Source organism: Phocoena sinus, chromosome 3 (assembly GCF_008692025.1).
Source record: "Phocoena sinus isolate mPhoSin1 chromosome 3, mPhoSin1.pri, whole genome shotgun sequence".
Classification (NCBI taxonomy): domain Eukaryota; kingdom Metazoa; phylum Chordata; class Mammalia; order Artiodactyla; family Phocoenidae; genus Phocoena; species Phocoena sinus.
Genome location: NC_045765.1, coordinates 44491384 through 44510727, shown reverse-complemented (window position 1 = coordinate 44510727; position 19344 = coordinate 44491384). Strand labels below are relative to the sequence as shown.

Below are 19344 nucleotides of genomic sequence, written 5' to 3'. Positions count from 1 at the left end.
GGTTGGGTGTGACTTAACTGAGGGATCCATTACGTTCTTGACTCACACTGTCCCACTGTGACTGCCCAAGGAGACCATGGAAGCTTCTCTTGGAGTTCATTACTGGTGAAGCTCCGCCTAGCTGCAGTCTCTCCTAGTGCAGAGCATTTTCCCTAGTGAACTCAGAACTAGAGGAGATGGTTGGCCCACGTTATAAGCCCCTCTCCACCTCTAGCTGGTTTTCTGCTCATAAAGATTCAGTCTCCATAACTTCTTTCTCCTGTGGCATGCTATTTTAGATTCCCCCATTTGCTTGCAGTGTTAGCTGATGGAAAATACTGCTTAGACCACAACTGGCAGCAGTGAGGACTGTCTTTCCTCTTTTTTCCCTAACCTTACCTACCTAATTGGCTTCCCCCAGGTGGAAGAAGTGTCAGATGCAGCCAATGACATTTGATAGCTTCCCTTCCGAAGTCACTCTTGTTACTGTGAAATACTCCTTCCAAGCTTCTCTCATCTCTAGTTTCCTTTCCAGTTTTTGCTCCTTGTTCTCAGGCATCAGCTTGTCTATGCAGTGCTTGCCGTATGGGGTCTAGATTTTCATATTTATTTTTTCTTTTCTTTTTTTTGTCATTATTTTATTTGGCCGCGAGGCTTGCGGGATCTTAGTTCCCCAGCTAGGGATTGAATCCGGGCTCTGTCAGTGAAAGCGTGGCGTCCTAACCACTGGACCGCCAGGGAATATGGAAAAAGTACATGGAACGAAGTACAAGAAGCAAAGTATATGTACTTCGTTCCATGTACAAAAAGCATGCACACACCAGGCTCTTCTAAGGGTTTAGGGATCAGTAAAAATCCCTAATCAGGGGTGCAAATAGGAACCCCAGATGCTTCCATGGTGATGTGTTTGGTGAGGGTATTTCCTAACACTTGAATGTTATCAAGCTGTCGACTGCTTTGATGACAGCCTCATTTTTTACTCTTTGGGGCAAAGTTTTCTTGTTGCCCTATTGAGCTACATTATACTGCTCTTGATCAGGCTTTGATACTTTTTCTCCAGGCTGGCAGGCTGAGAAACCAGTTGACTGAAACTGGTCTTCTGTAGGTTATCTGGAGCAGCCACTTGCAAAGTATGGTCTTCAGACCCTTTAGGGCTCCCAAGACCATTTTAAGAAGCCCACGAAGTCAAAACTGTTTTCATAATAATACTAAGATGTGATTTGTTTTTTCACTGTGTTGACATGTGCACTCATAGTTCAGAAGAAATGATGGGTAAAATTGCTGGCGCCTTAGTGGAAATCAAGGCGGTGGTACCAAATTTTGCTTGTCATCGTATTTCTCACTGTCACACATATACGTATACAGAGAATAAGCCGGTTTCACTTAAGCACGTCCTTGATGAAGCAGTCAAATTACTAATTTTGTTAAATCTTGACCCTTCGGTACAGGTCTTTTAATATTCTGTGTGACAAAATGGAAAGTACACATGCAATACTTCTACTGAACAACTAACAAAGTATAGGTCCATTCAGACCTGAGTACTTGGCAGACATTTTCTTGAAAATGGCAGTAATGAGACCGTCACCATCAAGAAAAACAATCAGTAGTATTTGTTGCCACAATGAAATTTGAGCTTTCGAGCAAAATCAGAAAAAAAAAAACTCGTATCCAGCACTGTGACCTTGACAGCTTCCCTCTACTCAAAGACTTTTCTGATAAGATTAGGAATGATATTAATGAATGTGATTTTTTTTGATATCGTATAATGAAATGTGCCAGCATTTGGAAGATCCACATAGCTCGGGGAATCAGTATCTTCCCAGATGACCAAAGGGCGATGTTAGGAAATTGTGCGTGGGTAAAAGATCCATCCAAGGAGCAAGATTACCAGTGCGTTTTCATGTAAGAGAGGATGAAAAGGTCAGATTCCACATTACAACTAACTTCTAAGAAACTCCATGTGTCGAGTTTTGGTGTAGTATCAAAGAAAAATTATCACAATTGTCAGAAGAGGCTATTAAGATACATACTAACTACATGTCTGTGTGAGGACAGATTTTCTTCAGGTACTTCCACCAAAACAACATATCACAACAGCTTGAATGCAGAAGTAGGTAGTCCAGCTGTCAAACAAGACATTAAAGCGATTTGCAAAGAAGTAGAACAGTGTCCTTCTTCTCACATTATACTTTTTGGAAAATAGAGTTACTTTTTGTTAAAATTGGTTATTTATATTAACATGTAATAGGTTTATTGTTATTTCAAATTAATAAATGTTTTTAAATTTCTTGGTTTAATTTACAATATAATATATGTCAGCAGACATAATCCATATAAGCAAAAACTGTTTGGGATCCTCAATAATTCGTAAGTGTATAAAGGGGACCTAAGACCAAACAAGTATACAAGAACAGATTTGGAGCGTAAAGAGATGACAGAGATTTGTGAGGCTTCTTTCTCCCTCCCACCCCCCGCGGTTAAGACTCTGCAGTCCATGGAGTTGATTTCATGATAGGTCATATGGGTAATCCCAGCTCATGGCCATTGATTAAAAAGCATGATTTTGGTCAATTGCCTGGAATCCTGCTGTTTCACAGCTGAGGTATGCTGTTCTGGTCCAGTGCCCTCACTCTACAGATGAGAGAACAGGACCGGAGAAGGGAAGGGAATTGCCGTATGGAATTAATGGCAGAGCCAGGGCTGGAGGGACCTGGTCTCCCATGAAACCCAGCTCAGAGGCATTTTGGGGAGGCCTCTGGTAGGCAGGTGGTTTTGATACAGTGCTTATCTTTGCCCTTAAGTGGATTAAACATTGCCAAGAGAGAAATTTGCTTAGTCCATCACCCTGCACTTAATCTCCTGGTCACTGGCCACTGATAATGAATGAGTCACCCCTGGACCCTTACTGTCCTTTAGTTTAATCCAGGAGAGCGCTTGCCTCTTCTCATTCAGACTTGAAGCAGTTTTCTTCATCTTGCCTGAGAAGCTTGGGAGACGGTAGGAAGGTCAAGAGATTTTCTTCCTGGAGATAGAGGGGGAAAGGTTACCGAAAGTAAAATTCCTTTCCAGAGAGTGTAGATGGGTCTTATTTATTACGGTCTTTACAAGTTAACACATGACTTGCTTTCAGTTTCTACTGAATTGCAGATTAGAAGAAATATGTGGAAGCATCATTTATGACGTATTTAGGTTATTTGCACAGAAGAATTTCCAGACAGTGCCAGGGGCCAAATCCTGATTAAGTCTGTGGTACCATGTTTGATCTTTTCCGTATCCTGCTGGAGTAACAGAGGATGGAAAATGCTAAAGATGAGGCCACTGACGTAAGTCCTTTGAGGAGCTCCCATTCTGTATGGAATGCCCACCCTCACCCAACCTGAGCGGCCGCAGAGTTGACGCACTCCTCTGTGTTGGTGCTCACGCCTGTGTCTGGGCGAGTGTTCCCAGGCTCTTCTTCCCTGTTGGCACACACACAGAGCCCTACGTAGGGCCCAGCTGGGCTCAGCCCAGGTCTCTGCACGCTACAAGCCCTCACCTCCCTGCCCCTCCCTGGGCACTGTTCCTGGACTCTTCCTAGGACAGAGATCTTTCTACCTTGGGTGGCTGTTAACGTGTCTGCTTTATCTCCTTGGAGACTTTTATTAGTTTCTAGAGACTGAGGTCCGTATCTGGTTCATGCTGATTTCCACCATTGCGTTAACACAATGTTTTACACATTATAGATGGTATTTGTTGAGTGAAAAAATAATGAGGACACTTGAGAGACTTTACAGTTGCAGCTTCAGGTGCACAGTCTGTACAACAGATGAGGGAAAACTGTGTCCTCAAGGCAGAAGGATAAACTAGGTGACTGTGTGAAGAGGGCTTCTCCAATCTTAGGCACTTGTCTTTTTTTTTTTTAATAAAAAGTACACCAGGGACTGCAGACCCCCACTGTCCCTCTGATCTAATCTCCAAGAGAGGTGGACTTTTCAGATGCTTCAGGGAACAGAGTTTATAGCCCAGTGACTAAGAGAGTGGGCTCAGGGGCTAGACAGCCTGGGTTTGAATCTAGGCTCACACTCAAGGTACGTGGCCTTGAGCAAGTTGCTCCCTCATGCATAAGGTGAAGTTAATACCTATCTCATAGAGTTGTTCTGGAAATTGAATGAGATAACTCGTGAAGGCACTTAGCACAGTGCTAAGTGCTCAGTAAATGCTAGCTCTCATTATTGTTAACATGCCCTTGTCTGCCTTCTTCCCACTTCAGATGGTTCCAGACCCTGATCCACCTATTAAAAAGCAACATTGGCACAGGACTCCTGGGGCTGCCTCTGGCCGTGAAAAAATGCAGGCATCTTGGTAAGGATCTGTGTCGGTGCAAGGAAGTATTGTGACACATTTTAGGAGACAGTGGTTTTATTTTAATTTACTTCATGGAAAACATTTTAAATGGGAAGCTTTTCTTTTTCACATTCAGTTGAGAGAAAGCAAAGTTCAGGTGTTCATTCATCTAAAGATATATATATATATTTTTACATCTTTATTGGAGTATAATTGCTTTACAATGGTGTGTTAGTTTCTGCTTTATAACAAAGTGAATCAGTTATACATATACATATCATCTAAAGATATTTATTGAGGATCTTCTGTGTGCCAGGCACTGTTCTAGACTCTTAGAATATTATCAGTGAATAAAAACAGACAATGATTCCTTTCCTCATGGAGCTTACTTTGAGGCGAGGAGGAGGTACTTGAAAAGTTTCTGGAAGTTTCTATCAATAATATTAATTAATGAGTTAGTAGCAGAAGTCTGTCCATTTTCTACACAGTCCTTCCATGCCCTACCCTTAGATGGCCAACTCTGAGAATCGTATTTTTTTCCTTTCATGATTCTCCCCCTATAGGCTGCCTATCCAAAGCCATTCTGGTTTCTTTTAAAGTTGGAGAAGCTTAGAGACGGGGATTGTCCTCCGCTAAGGACGGTGTTGTGGCATTGCTCTGGAGAGAACTCTCCCCCTTCCACCACCCCTTAGCCTGTCTCTTCTTCCCAGACAGTCCCAGGAGCCTTCTATTCTGCCGATTGGCAACAGTCTCGGAATAGCCTTATCTTGTGTCATTCTCCTCCGGGAGATTAATTCTCTAGAAGGCCTGCTGAGGTTCAGATGATGCCCGTCCTACTCAGCTCACCTCTGTGAGCATGTTTGTCTCTCGAAAGCTCTGCCGGAAGTTCTGTCATTGGAAGGTTCCCTAGTAAAGTTTTGATCATTTGCAAATCCAGTTCTAATTCTGTCTGCTTGTCTCTCCCCCTCTTACCCACAACGCCTGTCTGCAGATGGGTCCCCTCAGCCTGCTGGTGATAGGCCTCGTGGCTGTGCACTGCATGGGTATCCTGGTGAAGTGCGCTCACCACTTCTGCCGCAGGTGAGAGCCCTCCGAGCCACTTCTCGAGTGACAGATTGTCCTTTGGGGTTCCGTTGCCAACACTGAAAGTGAGCACTTAACACAGATCACTCTGGACTCTGCCGGCTGAAGGTGGCTGCTAGTCATCGCAGCACTGCCTTTCCCTGGCGATTTTTGTGTTCCTTTTTAGCTTGCTGTCATCTGTCGCACTTACTTATATCCAGTGGACAGAGACCACATTCTGGTTTTACGTGCTTTGTAATATTTACCCCATTGAAAAGGTTTTACCAGATGGTTGTTAATTATAAGGGAAGTAATCGTCCCATTGACCTAAAACTTCTGCTCCTTGAAAGCATCAGACCCAGGACTCAGCGGTATGTCTAGGGTGGCTGATGCGGAACCGGCCCAGGTCTCCCGTGAGCTGTGTTTGTTCTGTTGTTGTCGTTGTCTGACCCCTGCACTCTGCCCTTCCTCTCCCTCCCCTCCTCCCAGACTGAACAAGCCCTTTGTGGACTATGGGGATACGGTGATGTATGGCCTGGAAGCCACCCCCATCTCCTGGCTCCGGAACAACGCCCACTGGGGAAGGTAATGGGTTTCCTTTTTCTTTGCGGCTGTGGCCGCCGGGTGTGGAGACCTTCGGATAGGGAGGTTAGGCGTGGGAGACAGTGCAGCTCGTGAGAAGAGCATTGCTTGGGTCTGTGGACTTGAGTTCTAGCTTAGCTCTGCCAGTGGTCATTTGTGTGACCCTGGGCTGTGTGACCTCTCCTTTCCGTGGGCCTCAGTTTCCTCATTGGTAAAACTTGGGTCCTGCCCTGAAAGATACTGAAGGGCTCTCCCAGCTTTGACAGCCTGTGACCAGTGATTATATTTCATCCCCTTGTTTGGTTAACAGATATATTTAAGCACACTCTTATAAGTGGTACAAAACAATTTTAGGTATAGGGAGGGGGGTTTCCCTGAGGGATATTATGTAGTCCTGGCACTCCAATAGACAGAGAAAGATGCATGGGAATCTTGAGAACAAGAGATCAGGAAAAGGATATACCAGTAGAGAGAGTCATGAGCTAGAAATACACCGCAGGAGCCCTGAGAGGGAGGAGCCCTAAAGACGCTCTTGTCCGCCGTGGCAGATGAGAAGCGCACGTGATAGGAGCTTTCAGGGCAGGGTACTGGGCAGGAGAAGGAAGGCTTCAAGGAGGAGGTGAGGTGAACCAGAACAAATGGGTTTGTTAGGGAAAGAGACGTTTCAGGAGCTGGGTTGGGAGGTGTTTGGAAGTTTCTCCTTATGGTAACTTTTCAGATGCCTGGAGAGAAATATTCTACTGTTTGTTTCCTATTTGAGGAAACGGTACATGTAGATGTAGAAAATTGATAACATCGAGGGCTGAATCCTTTTTTTTAAAAAAAAGTTGAATCACATTAAAGTTATGTTCTCCAGAAAAACTCCTTGTTGTGATCATAGGGAGACTTTTACCTTCACACATAGTCAGCTTCTTCCTGTGATGCAGGATTATGTAATTCTTTCAGCAAAGTCGTTTTCTGTGCCTGGGAGAAGCCAGATTGCCAAGTGACCACTGTTGGTTGGTTGGTTGTTAGTTGATTCTTTCTTGACCTCTCTTCTTCTCTCCTCTTCCTTTCTTCATCTCTTTTTTCCTCTCTCCTCCTCCTCTCTTTCCCTCTAGCCCCATACCTTCCCCCTCCTTCCTTACTCCCTCCCTCCCTGCCTTCCTTTAATAAAATTAATGTGTGCTTGTGGTTAAAAAAAAAATTTTTTTTTTTGGAACAAGATAGGAGAACATAAAGTGAAGAGTAAAAGTATATCCCGGTCACAGTTGCATGGGTTTTCTTTTGGAATTTTCTGAATATATATAAACATACACACATTCTTAACATTTTTTACACTAATTACCATACTATGCATACTGACTGGAAACTTGTTTGGTCTTAGACATTTCTTTATCAGCACACGCAGATTTAACATATTCTTTTTATCTGCTGTATTCTGTTTCATCTCATAATGGCCTATAACTTAATCATTTTCCTTTTGGTGACCCCTTAGGTTGTTACCAGCTGTTGTAACAGTGCTTCAACCAGCAGCCTGTTTTGGTACATCAATTTCTGTGTCCTTATGTGAGAGTCAGTTGGTTCTTAGATCCAAGTTATAGAAAGAGGTCTGTGAAGGGGTCCACTTCTTGGGCTTTTATGCTGAGGGTTCCCTGTAGCTTTAGGACAAACAGTGTGAGAGGGGATAGGCGGGCTATGGGAAGCGGGTAGCCAAGGGGCTGGGTAGTGGTCCTGGTGTATGTGCTCCGCCCCGGCCAGTGCAGTCTCAGGACTGTCTCGAGTCTGCCTGACCGCGTGCAGCATTGCTGACACGAAGCCAGGAAGGGGACCTCGGGAACCACACAGATAGCACCTCCTTCACCTTCCTCTAAGGCTCTAGACCAGTGGCACGTGGCACATTTTCTCCTCTTTCCTGGGCACACTCATCCTTGTCACCTGATGGGAAGGGTCTGTGATGACTTGGGAATAAGCGCTGTTCAAACACCTGTCTCTCTGGCAGTCTTGCTTGCTATCATTACGATCTTTGTCCTCCTTCCTTCCCCACCTGCAGGCACACTGTGGACTTCTTCCTAATCGTCACGCAGCTGGGATTCTGCTGTGTCTATTTTGTCTTTCTGGCTGACAACTTCAAACAGGTAGGCCCTGGTAAAAAGAGAGACTGGCAAGAGATGAGTGGACTTCCTGTTTAGGATCTCTTCCAAGCCAGTTTTGTTCAACACAAGAATTGAGATCTTAACACTTTACGTAGAACAGTGTCAGTGTCGTTTGATTTTATCTAAAGACCCAGGGCGTGGGACGTCCCCCGTGGTCCAGTAGTTAAGACTCAGCAGTTCCACTGCAGGGGGCACAGGTTCGATCCCTGCTCAGGGAACTAAGATCCTGCATGCTGCATGGCGTGGCAAAAAATAAATAAATAAATGAAAATTAAAAGAAAAAAAATACTTTAGAGAGACCCAGGGCGTCGAGAAACCTCAAGATGTCTTGCTGTCCTCCTGTCTTTAGGTAAGATGTGATCAAATCCAGCTCAGACATTCAGGTGGCTAACAATTACGAAGATCTCCAAAGACAGTTCATCGACCACTAACTTTCTATGTGGCCTTCTTCACATGCTGAGCCTTTAGCCAAGAATCCCTTCTGGTGGGAGGGCCACTGGCCTTTGTCATTTGAGAGGCTTTCCCTGCAGCTTTTCTTCCCCTCGTTCTAGGTGATAGAAGCAGCCAATGGGACCACCACCAACTGCCACAACAACGAGACGGTGATCCTGACGCCCACCATGGACTCGAGACTCTACATGCTCGCCTTCCTGCCCTTCCTGGTGCTTCTGGTGTTCGTCAGAAACCTCCGAGTCCTGTCCATCTTCTCCCTGTTGGCCAACATCACCATGGTGGTCAGCCTGGTTATGCTCTACCAGTTCATTGTTCAGGTATGACCCCAGGCTCCCCGCTCCACCTATTAAATAATCAGAGAAACAAAGAAAGTGAGTAAGTGGAACATAAATAGGGGTTTGTTACTTATGAGCAGTGTACTTAGGTTAGGGCTTCTCAGCGTGGGCACTGTTGACGTTTGGGCTGGATAACCCTTTGTTGTGGGGCTGTTCTGTGCATCGCGGGATGTTTAGCAGCATCCTGGTCTCTACCCACTAGGTGCCAGTAGCAACCGCTCCCCAAGTTACGACAACCAAAAGTGTCTCCAGACGTTGCCAAATGTCCCCGGGGGGGGGACAAAATCATCCCCACTGAGATCACTGGTTTAGACTTTTTCCCAGTTAGATAATTAAGACATGATCATTGTATAAGATTGGAAAATAGAGAAAAATATTAAGATGATTCTTATATTAACTTATAACATTTATATTCTTATATTAAATAATATAAGAATCATCTTATTATATAACATATTGTAATAAGGAATATTTATTTCCTTACCACTCCAGTTTTATATTTATTTGTCAGAACTGTAAATCCGGTGATTATTCCACCTCACATAGCCCATGTGGGCAGGTCTGTGGGGAGGTGCAGGAGAGGACATCTATCTATAGATGGGTAGAAGATCAGGCTGAGGAAAATGTGCCCTTAAACACTGGTTGATTATAGACATTTGCCAAGACTTGAGAAAAGGAAGAAAATGAAAGCATGTGAATAAAAGAATAACTTTAAAAAAAGGTATGTAAATTTAATTCCCCAAATAACTCATCAATACATACTTATGAAAATACAGACAACACAAATACCTTTTGAACACTCCATCTCCACCCTGAGTCTCCTCCACTCTGGGACCCACTGTGTGTGTTTCTAGGTCCTGCGAATGCATTTACACACTGTATTCCTATGTAGAGAAATATATAAAGCAAAAATTGGTTTTGTGCATTTTTTAAACATAATTTAAAAAATTATTACATGTAGTATTCATCTGCCTTGCTTTTTTTCTTTGACAATATCTCAGAAAGCCTTCCATGCTGATACACCTGGTTTTATCTCATTCTTTTTAATTGCTAAATAGTATCTCAGAGAATAGACGTGCTGTAGTTTCGTAGCCTGTCAAGTCATGTATCATCTGTAGTGTCATTTAGTATTATGGCAGTGAATATTCGTATGCCTTCCTTTTTGTGGACATGTATAAATACTTCTCCAAGATAAGCATCTAGAGGTGCTTAGAGACGCAATTGCTAGACAGTGTGCACTGTAGAATTTTTTATATTGCCAAGTTGCTTTTTCCAAAAGCTATTTACCAATTGCACATTGACTCCCTTCCACAGTTTGTAAGCAGCCCCTTCTAGCCACACTGTGTCAATCGTTTAAATCTGGTTCAGTCTGACAGGTGAACATTACCTCATTTTCACAGTCTGCTTAACAGTGACCCGGTTACCCCCTGATGAGGTTTCTAGGAAAACAGTGGGTCATAAAATACAAGGACTTCCTGTACTGAGGAAATGACATAATGAGTTTAGACTAACAGTGTAGTCAGTGAGCATTTACCGGTATTTCCTTCTCCCAGTAAGTCAGGTGGATGGCAGATATTGACTCTTCTCCTGCAGAACTATTTTCTTTTTTTTTTTTGAATACAAATTTTTATTCTGGGTACTTTTTACCATTTCAAACATCATAAATAGCTAAAGACAAACAAACAAAACAAAACATATTGCAAAAACAATACCAAAAGATTTAAAATATATAATTTACATATAATAATCATGTAAGTATATGTCTTCATTATATACATTTTATTCATAATTTTGTTTATAGCTTTATTTTAGTATCTTTTATGGTTCTAGTAATGTAAGTGATATCCTTTATAAAAAGCCTTGCAATATTCTTACTAGCAGTCAAGGTGCAAGAATACCAAATCAAACTAGCCAAGGATCTAAGCAGAACTATTTTCTAACGCATAAAATAGACAGCTGTCCATGTCCCATTTTTTTATGGGACTGGAAAGAGGACCTGTGAACACATGAATGACAATTTCCCGAGAGTTTCTTTCCCTATCTGGCCAATTAAGTTAAAACAAGCAAGGGTAAATAAATGTATGATTTAACTTTGTAATTAGAGATCTCAGTCAGTGCCTAGGACACACTGTGGTGAACGTTAAAGACAAAAACGGGTGATGCCAGCTCACGTAGACACCGCATTTAATTTCAAACCACTGCAGGTTGTTGGACTGTGGTCGTTGCTGTGATCAAAGGGCTGGGATGGGAATATGGGTTCCATAGCATCTCAGTCCCCCCTGAAAGTCCATCCAGGGCATTGCCTGTGCCTCGTACAACCTGCGCTTTTGGATGAGGCAGCCCTGCTGACTTCGCGAGAGCGATTCTGAGCCTGTCTCTGGGCTCAGCCAGGAGGTTGGTTGTGATCTGGTGGTGCTATCTGCCCGGGTCTGGCTGTGTGTTCAGGAGCTTCATTTTGATGTGGTACACAGCTAAAGATGTCCCTCTGGGTTGTTTTCATTGTTGCTGTTAGTTCTGTCCCATCTTGGCCTTTTACCCCCTTTACCTTGATATTTCCTCCTGCTGTCCAAAGTTCCTGAATTTTCACCTAAACCCGAGCCTGTACATGACTGAGCCTCAGGCTCATGCCATTGTAGGAAGTCGCCTGATGCCTTCCACCCGAGCAGCTGTCTTCATCACGTGCATGACAAATGGCACAGTTCTGAGCAGAGTGCCTTGCCCAGAAGGGCTCCCAATAAATCCAATAAATGTGTTATCACTGCATATCCTTAATTCTTTTTTTTTTGGCCACATCGCACAGCTTGTGGGATCTTAGGTCCCCTGACCAGGGACTGAACCCGGGCCATGGCAGTGAGAGCTCGGAGTCCTAACCACTGTGCTGCCAGGGATATCCTTGATTCTGAGATGTATTTTTTCACGGTTAATAACGTTTCCAAAATTGGAGTACATCTGACAATCCTTGTGTACACTTAACAGCATTTTTTCAAAAAGCTGTTACAATTATATGATAATGTGGTACAAATGAGGAGATAATATGTTGCAAGTGAGCCGATTTTAATTTGTACATTTCTTTGTAAATGAAAGTTTTTCCCCAAGTTTAATTCGTTGGGGTGTAAGGCAGTAGCAGTCATTATGTATGTAGAATTATAAATTCCTTCTGCTGGTCTCATTCACACCGGTATCCTCAGACATGTATTTTGAAATTCCCTCTCTGATATCTCAGCCCGATCTGATATATCACTCTGGGCAGTAGTCATCCATTAACCAACAGATCCACTAACCTCCTGTTTTCAGGAACTTTAGTTACACTGTGACTCAGGGATAATTACGGGGTGATCTCACCCTCATATTTCATCAAAAAACAAAAATATTTACGAGTCTTGTCTTCATTCTAGGAACTGAAGTGCTTCTTTTTTATTTTTTGGCTGCGTTGGGTCTTCATTGCTGCGTGCAGGCTTTCTCTAGTTGTGGCAAGCAGGGGCTACTCTTCTTTGCGGTGTGCGGGCTTCTCATTGCGGTGGCTTCTCTTGTTGTGGAGCACAGGCTGTAGGCACATGGGCTTCAGTAGTTGCAGCACGCAGGCTAAGTTGTTGTGGCACGCAGGCCCTAGAGCATGCAGGCTTCAGTAGTTGTGGCACATGGGCTCTACGGCAGGCAGGCTTCAGTAGTTGTGGAGCGCAGGCTCTAGAGCACAGGCTCAGTAGGTGTGGCACACGGGCTTAGTTGCTCCGCGGCATGTGGGATCTTCCTGGACCAGGGATTGAACCTGTGTCCCCTGGCAGGCGGATTCTTAACCACTGCATCACCAGGGAAGTCCCTGAAGTGCTTCTTATGAGAGATCTAACTGATTTCTTAGCAGGGGCTCAGAAAAAAAAAAAAAAAGAAAGCATTTAAAAAATCCTTTTTGTCTTAGGAAGACTATAATATAATTGCTTTGAAATCTTTCAAAGAGAAGCCTGTTACAGAGAGGAATAGTAGATCTCTTTTTTGCTCTCTGATATTATTCCATCACACTGTTAGAACATTCCCCATATCTCTCTAGAGACCTCTTTAGGGAAATCAGTTTTAAAAGATTGTAAAAGGCAGTTTTAAAGTCATTTTTAAATCTAAAGGCCAGATTCTGAACGGATGGCAGCTTCTGTCGCCTCTGAGTCCTGCTCCTTCGATACTGTCCATCACTGGGGACTCTTGCCCATTAGTCAGCCAGGTGGGTACATATTTACATTGTACCTGCAGTTATCAAGTGCCTTGGTTTTTATATGCCTTCTTTTTAAAATGCTGTTTTTGCTATTTTTTTCCCATATGTGCCAATACTCCTGTCATGTGCCTATCAAAAATATTTTCCAAGTGTTGATTTACAGAATTTTTGAAAAAAGAGAGAAAGGGAAGTAGAGAAAGTGCTTATCTAAAAATCTACCACCTTTCCCTCCAGCTTTATCTGTGTGGAGTGTTTATGTAGTTGTATCATGGTGAATATATAAATTTTAAAAATATTTTTCTCATTACTATTTTATAAGCAGTTTTCATGTACTACTTAGTTATCCCACTCTTTACTTTCTAAATAGTGCATAATATTCTGTGGTGTATTGGATGTGCAGTAAACTACCTGTTCAGATGTTTGGGAGCATTTAGGTTGTTATCACTTACTGTTAAAAAGCCTTGCTCAACTTTTTTCATATTTTCATCATTTTTTTTCTACTTAGATTATATTTCTGGGGATGGGATTACCTAGTGAAAGAACATGATTCTTTTTATGCAGTCTCTAACATTTAAGGGTTTTTTTTATAATAAATTTATTTTTTTAGTTTTGGCTGCATTGGGTCTTTGTTGCTGTGTGGGCTTTCTCTAGTTGCGGCGAGCGAGGGCTACTCTTCGTTGTGCTGCGCGGGCTTCTCATTGCAGTGGCTTTTCTTGCTGTGGAGCAGGGGCTGTAGGTGCACGGGCTTCAGTAGTTGTGGCTTGCGGGCTCTAGAGCGCAGGCTCAGTAGTTGTGGGGCACAGGCTTAGTGGCTCGTGGCATGTGAGATCTTCCCAGACCAGGGATTGAACCCACGTCCGCTGCGTTGGCAGGTGGACTCTTAACCACTGCACCACCAGGGAAGTCCCAACATTTGAGTTTTTAATGGTACTTTGGGCTAGTCTTTCCCCAAAGCAAGTAGGGTTTTCTCAGCGATGGAAAAAAAAAAAAGAAAGGCCATAAATGACCCCAAATCACCTGTCCCAGACTTAGGAAAGGTTTGACCTGTCTGATGCTGGGGTTGAAATCATCAATCTCTATATAGCCTTTGATCTGTTTTATTTTCTCTCTTTCAGGATATCCCAGACCCCAGATTCCTCCCCTTGGTGGCATCCTGGCAGACCTACCCTCTTTTCTTTGGCACAGCCATTTTTGCATTTGAAGGCATCGGGATGGTAAGAGTTGCACTGTGATTCTCTGGTGCCCTCAGTGTCCTTGAGGTCTGCTTTAAGGAATGCTGAGGAAATGCTATTAGAAATTATCTTCTGAGTCTTATTGGCCAGTTAATGAATAGCGTTTCAAAGACTCCACTGAAGTTTCCCAGCTCCAGGTTTTGGAAGTAAGTTGTATGTAATTTGAGAATGTTTCCCTTCAAGCCCTCTCTGTTACACACTCATCTCCTGTGTGTGCAGTAAGCAGAAGTGCCGGGCAATTCTGAACACAGGGTCTAGATTCAGACTGACTTGGGGTGGTCCTGGCTCTGCCAGAGAGTAGCTGTGTGACCTTGTGCAAGGACTCGCCTGCTCAGAGCCTTCATTGTTTGCTTCTGAAAAGTGGGCTTAATGTTTAGTAGTTGTTAGGATTAAATGAGATATGTGTAAAGTGCTTTGTACGGTCTCTGACATACGGTGAGCATAAGTACTTTTTATTTTCATTAATAATACTATTGATTTTATTGTTAAATCAATAAACATATGAACTAATTCTCTGCCCTGGAACACTGTTGAGCTGTATTTTCCTTGTATAAATGAGTAGCCTTTAATCCTAGCTCAGCTTCCCCGTGTTGGTGCTGTGATTCCACCAAATTCTTCTCCTAGAGGGAGGGATCTGTCACTCAGGTGTACCTATTTTGGTTTTTATTTGTGTTTTTCATAATAAAGGTCCAGTATTCTCTGAAGAAAGTTATTAGCTCTGCTGGCCTAGGGCTTAGGAAATGGGAAGACACTTCTTTCATGGAATATCTTTTTGTCCCCATTTGATTGTCCTGTCACCTTATACACTTTTAAGAAAACCTGGAAGCTGGACATTTTTTGTCACAATTTGAGGAATTGCTCAGGTGGTGTCCATGGAACGTGAGGCTCTAACAACATGGGGGAGACTTTTCAGGGGATTGTGTGTACGTGGTTGTCCTGAGGTTTTGAACCTTTCCCTGTGCTTGCTCTTGGGGCTTCTCATTGCCCAAGAAGAATGTCTCATCTTTTTTTTTTTTTTAATAAATTTATTTATTTATTTTATCTTCGCTTTGGGTCTTCGTTGCTGCGCGCGGGCTTTCTCTAGTTGCAGCAAGCGGGGGCTACTCTTCATTGCCGTGCGCTGGCTTCTCACTGCGGTGACTTCTCTTGTTGTGGAACATGGGCTCTAGGCGCGTGGGCTTCAGTAGTTGTGGCTTGCGGGCTCTAGAGCGCGGGCTCAGTTGTTCCGTGGCATTTGGGATCTTCCCAGACCTGGGCTCGAACCCGTGTCCCCTGCATTGGCAGGCGGATTCTTAACCCCTGCACCACCAGGGAAGCCCCAGAATGTCTCATCTTGATTCACAGACATATATGGTTTCCCTGCTGCTGGGGCAGAGGCCTGAAGGGGCCTGTATTATAGCAGGAGAAAGAGGTCCCGAGCACTCGGGACTGGAAAGAAGAGGCTGAGTGAGTGCGGAAAGATGCTCGGGTTTCTTTAGGAATGTTGTACTGCATTTGTCAATTTCCCCTAACAGCACAGGGCAGAAATTGTTCTTTGTTTCATTTCATTAGCTGAGGCTTGGATAGAGTGATTCTGTAATCCTCATTATCTGTTACTTCAAGATTTGTCCATGTTTTCTCTTTTTACAATAGAGACACTGCTGTTTTGACTGTTAGTTTGGATCTGAGGGCTGTTGGGCATGACGGGTAAGAGCAGTGGACTCACTGGGATTTCCCGTGCTCTCTCTGTTTCTGCACCATTGACCTGGGCTGGCTGGGCTGGAGGAGATGGGCACCCTGCCCTCTGGCTCCTGAGACTCTCCATAGAAAGAAACCGAAGGAAAGCTTAGAAACTGTTTCTCATTGGATGTGGATCAACTGAAGCTTGAGCCCCTTGAGCCGGGCAGCGGGGTCTGGGGGGTGGGGGGGGGGGGGTGGGGGGTGGGGTTGCTGAGGGCCAGTTGGAGATACAGAGCAGTGATACGCCCTAGAGCCCCAGGCCGGCAGCTGGCTCAGGGTGTGTCTGGCTCAGACCTGCTCTGCCTCATTTCCCTCAAGGAAAATGAGCATAACGACAAGATCAAAGACAGTTGGGACGGGTGGGGGTGGGGTGGGGGGGGCGGGGGCAGTTTGATGTTGCCGTGAGTCACATTTTGGGAGTCAGACCAGCCAGGGGCGGTTGACAGCAGATCATGAAGGTTGTCACAGTCACACTTGCTATTTTCCCTGTCCCTATACAAACCAGCCTTCATTAAGGGCCTTTCCTAACAGTATGGAGGTTTCTCAAAAAACTAAAAATAGGGACTTCCCTGGTAGTCCAGCGGTTAAGACTCCTCGCTCCCAATGCGGGTTCGATCCCTGGTCGGGGAACTAACATCCCACATATCACAACTAAGCTCACACGCTGCAACTACTGAGCTTGCGCACTCTAGAGCCGGTGCGCCGCACCTAGAGAAGCCCACATGCCGCAACGAAGACCCAGCACAGCCTAAATAAATAATAAATAAAAATAAATTTATTGAAACAAAAACCTAAAAATAGAGTTGCCATGTGATCCAGCAATTCCAGCAATTCCATTCCTGGGCATCTACCCAGACAAAACTATAATTTGAACACCCCTGTGTTCATAGCAGCACTGTTCACAATAGCCAAGACATGGAAGCAACCTAAATGTCCACTGACAGATGAATGGATAAAGAAGATGTCCACACACACACACACACACACACAATGGAATATTACTCAGCCATTGAAAAGAATGAAATAATGCCATTTGCAGCAATGTGGATGCAACTAGAGATTATCATACTAAATAAAGTAAGAAAGAGAAAGACAAGTATCATCTGATATCACTTATATGTAGAATCTAAAATACGACCCAAACAAACATATCTACAAAACAAGAACAGACTCACAAATAGAGAGAACAGACTTGTGGTTGCCAGGGGGTCGGGGGTAGGGAAGGATTGAGAGCTTGGGATTAGCAAATGCAAACTATTACATATAGGATGGATAAACAACAAGGTCCTACTGTATAGCACAGGGAACTGTATTCAATATCCTGTGATAAATCATAATGGAGAAGAATATGAAAAAGAATATATATATGTATGACTGAGTTACTTTGCTGTGCAGCAGAAATTAAACACAACATTGTAAGTCAACTAAAATGTTTTAAAAGAAAATTTTCATAATAAAAATTTTAAGTGTTAAAAAAAAAAAGGCGCCTTTCCTTGGCTTTGGCTAATGTTAAAGAAAGTCCTGGGCTTCCCTGGTGGTGCAGTGGTTGGGAGTCCGCCTACCAATTCAGGGGACACAGGTTTGAGCCCTGGTTTGGGAGGATTCCACATGCTGTGGAGCAACTAGGCCCGGGCACCACAGCTACTGAGCCTGCGCTCTAGAGCCCGCGAGCCACAGCTACTGAGCCTGCATGCCACAGCTACTGCAGCCTATGCACCTGGAGCCTGTGCTCCACAACAGGGGAGGCCACCTCAATGAGAGGCCCGCATGCCATTGGCTGGGGAGAGCCCGCGTGCAGCAGCAAGGACCCAACGCAAGCAAAAATAAAATAAATAAATTTAATAATAAAAATAAATAAATAAAGTCCTCTGCTATGAGGGAGAAGGCCGTGAGGATCAGTGGTTTGAAACAGGAGTCTGGAAACTGGGTTTTGTTATACATCTCCACGAACCTCAATCTCCAGGGTCCTCTCGGTTTCTCTAACTTGGAGATTTCACTTGTCACTGCTAGTGCCCACCCCTTTTGAGGTAAGGAAACGGGTTCTGGGAAGTGGAGTGGCAGTTTTCCCTGACCTGCATTTTGCATTCTTGGGACAGGTTAGTAGAGCTGTGATTTCAGGTGAGGTACAGCTGGCTTGGGCCACCACCTGTGTCTCTTCCTTGTTGCACTGAGTGGGCATGATGCGAGAGGGCCTGCTGGGTGCCATGCCACCTGCATTTGAGGAGTAAACAGCACTCCCAGCCCACAGGGATCTTGTAGCCGGAGGCAAAGAGCCAGCCTGTGCCAGGAGTCCTGGCTTCCGGGCCTGCCCGCCCTTACCTCCCAGGACTTCCTGCTTAGACAGCAGGCTCCAGAGCTCCTCCAGCTCGGCAAGCGTAACTAATGAGGAACAGCTTGCATTTGTCTGTCTAGTCAAGGACAGATGTGCTTTGGGGGAATTTGGGGATAGAGAAGTTACTTTTTTCTGAGAATATTACTTTGTTGTTGTCATTGGCCATTAATGTTGCTTTATTCTATGCTTTCTCTTCTCTCACTACTCTCCTAGGTTCTGCCCCTTGAAAACAAAATGAAGGATCCTCGGAAGTTCTCGCTCATCCTCTATGTGGGAATGGCTATCATCACTGTCCTCTACATCAGCCTGGCGTGTCTGGGGTACCTGCAATTTGGAGCTAACATCCAAGGGAGCATAACCCTCAACCTGCCCAACTGTTGGTATGTTGGGGAGGATGGAAGCCTGGGAGCACTGGGTTTTTAAAAAAATTAATGAGGGCCAGAATGTGATTATTTCCTCCTCCCTATCTCTTAAATCAGCCCACTTCACTTTTTTTTAAAAAAATTATTTTATTTATTTATTTTTGGCTGCGTTGGGTCTTCGTTGCTGCAGGCAGGCTTTCTCTAGGTGTGGCGAGAGGGGGGCTACTCTTCATTGCGGTGCGTGGGCTTCTCACTGCGGTGACTCCTCTTGCTGCGGAGCACGGGCTCTACGTGCATGGGCTTCCGTAGTTGTGGCATGCGGGCTCAGTAGTTGTGGCTCGCGGGCTCCAGAGCACAGGCTCAGTAGTTGTGGCGCACGGGCTTAGTTGCTCCATGGGATGTGGGATCTTCGCAGACCAGGGCTCGAACCCATGTCCCCTGCACTGGCAGGCGGATTCTTAACCACTGTGCCACCAGGGAAGCCCCAGCCCATTTCACTTTAGCTCTCACTTGCCACCAGCCCCTAGCCTAGCACCATCCCTCCTTGGCTGCCCAGTAAGCCTTTTGGCTGGTTTCCCTGCCTGGGTCTGAGTCTCTCTCCACATCTGTTCTCCTCCTGTTACCCGCGTGAG

General features: G+C 44.5%; 1 protein-coding gene across 1 annotated transcript in view; it reads left to right on the top strand.

Moving 5' to 3' along the window:
* Window positions 1-19344, top strand: part of SLC36A1 (solute carrier family 36 member 1) — a 56809-nt gene that overhangs the window by 12566 nt on the left and 24899 nt on the right. Inside the window, 8 exon segments of the mRNA XM_032628832.1 lie at window positions 4229-4301; window positions 4303-4320; window positions 5294-5382; window positions 5854-5949; window positions 7979-8063; window positions 8633-8851; window positions 14183-14281; window positions 18564-18730. Coding sequence (XP_032484723.1) covers window positions 4229-4301; window positions 4303-4320; window positions 5294-5382; window positions 5854-5949; window positions 7979-8063; window positions 8633-8851; window positions 14183-14281; window positions 18564-18730 — 846 coding nt within the window.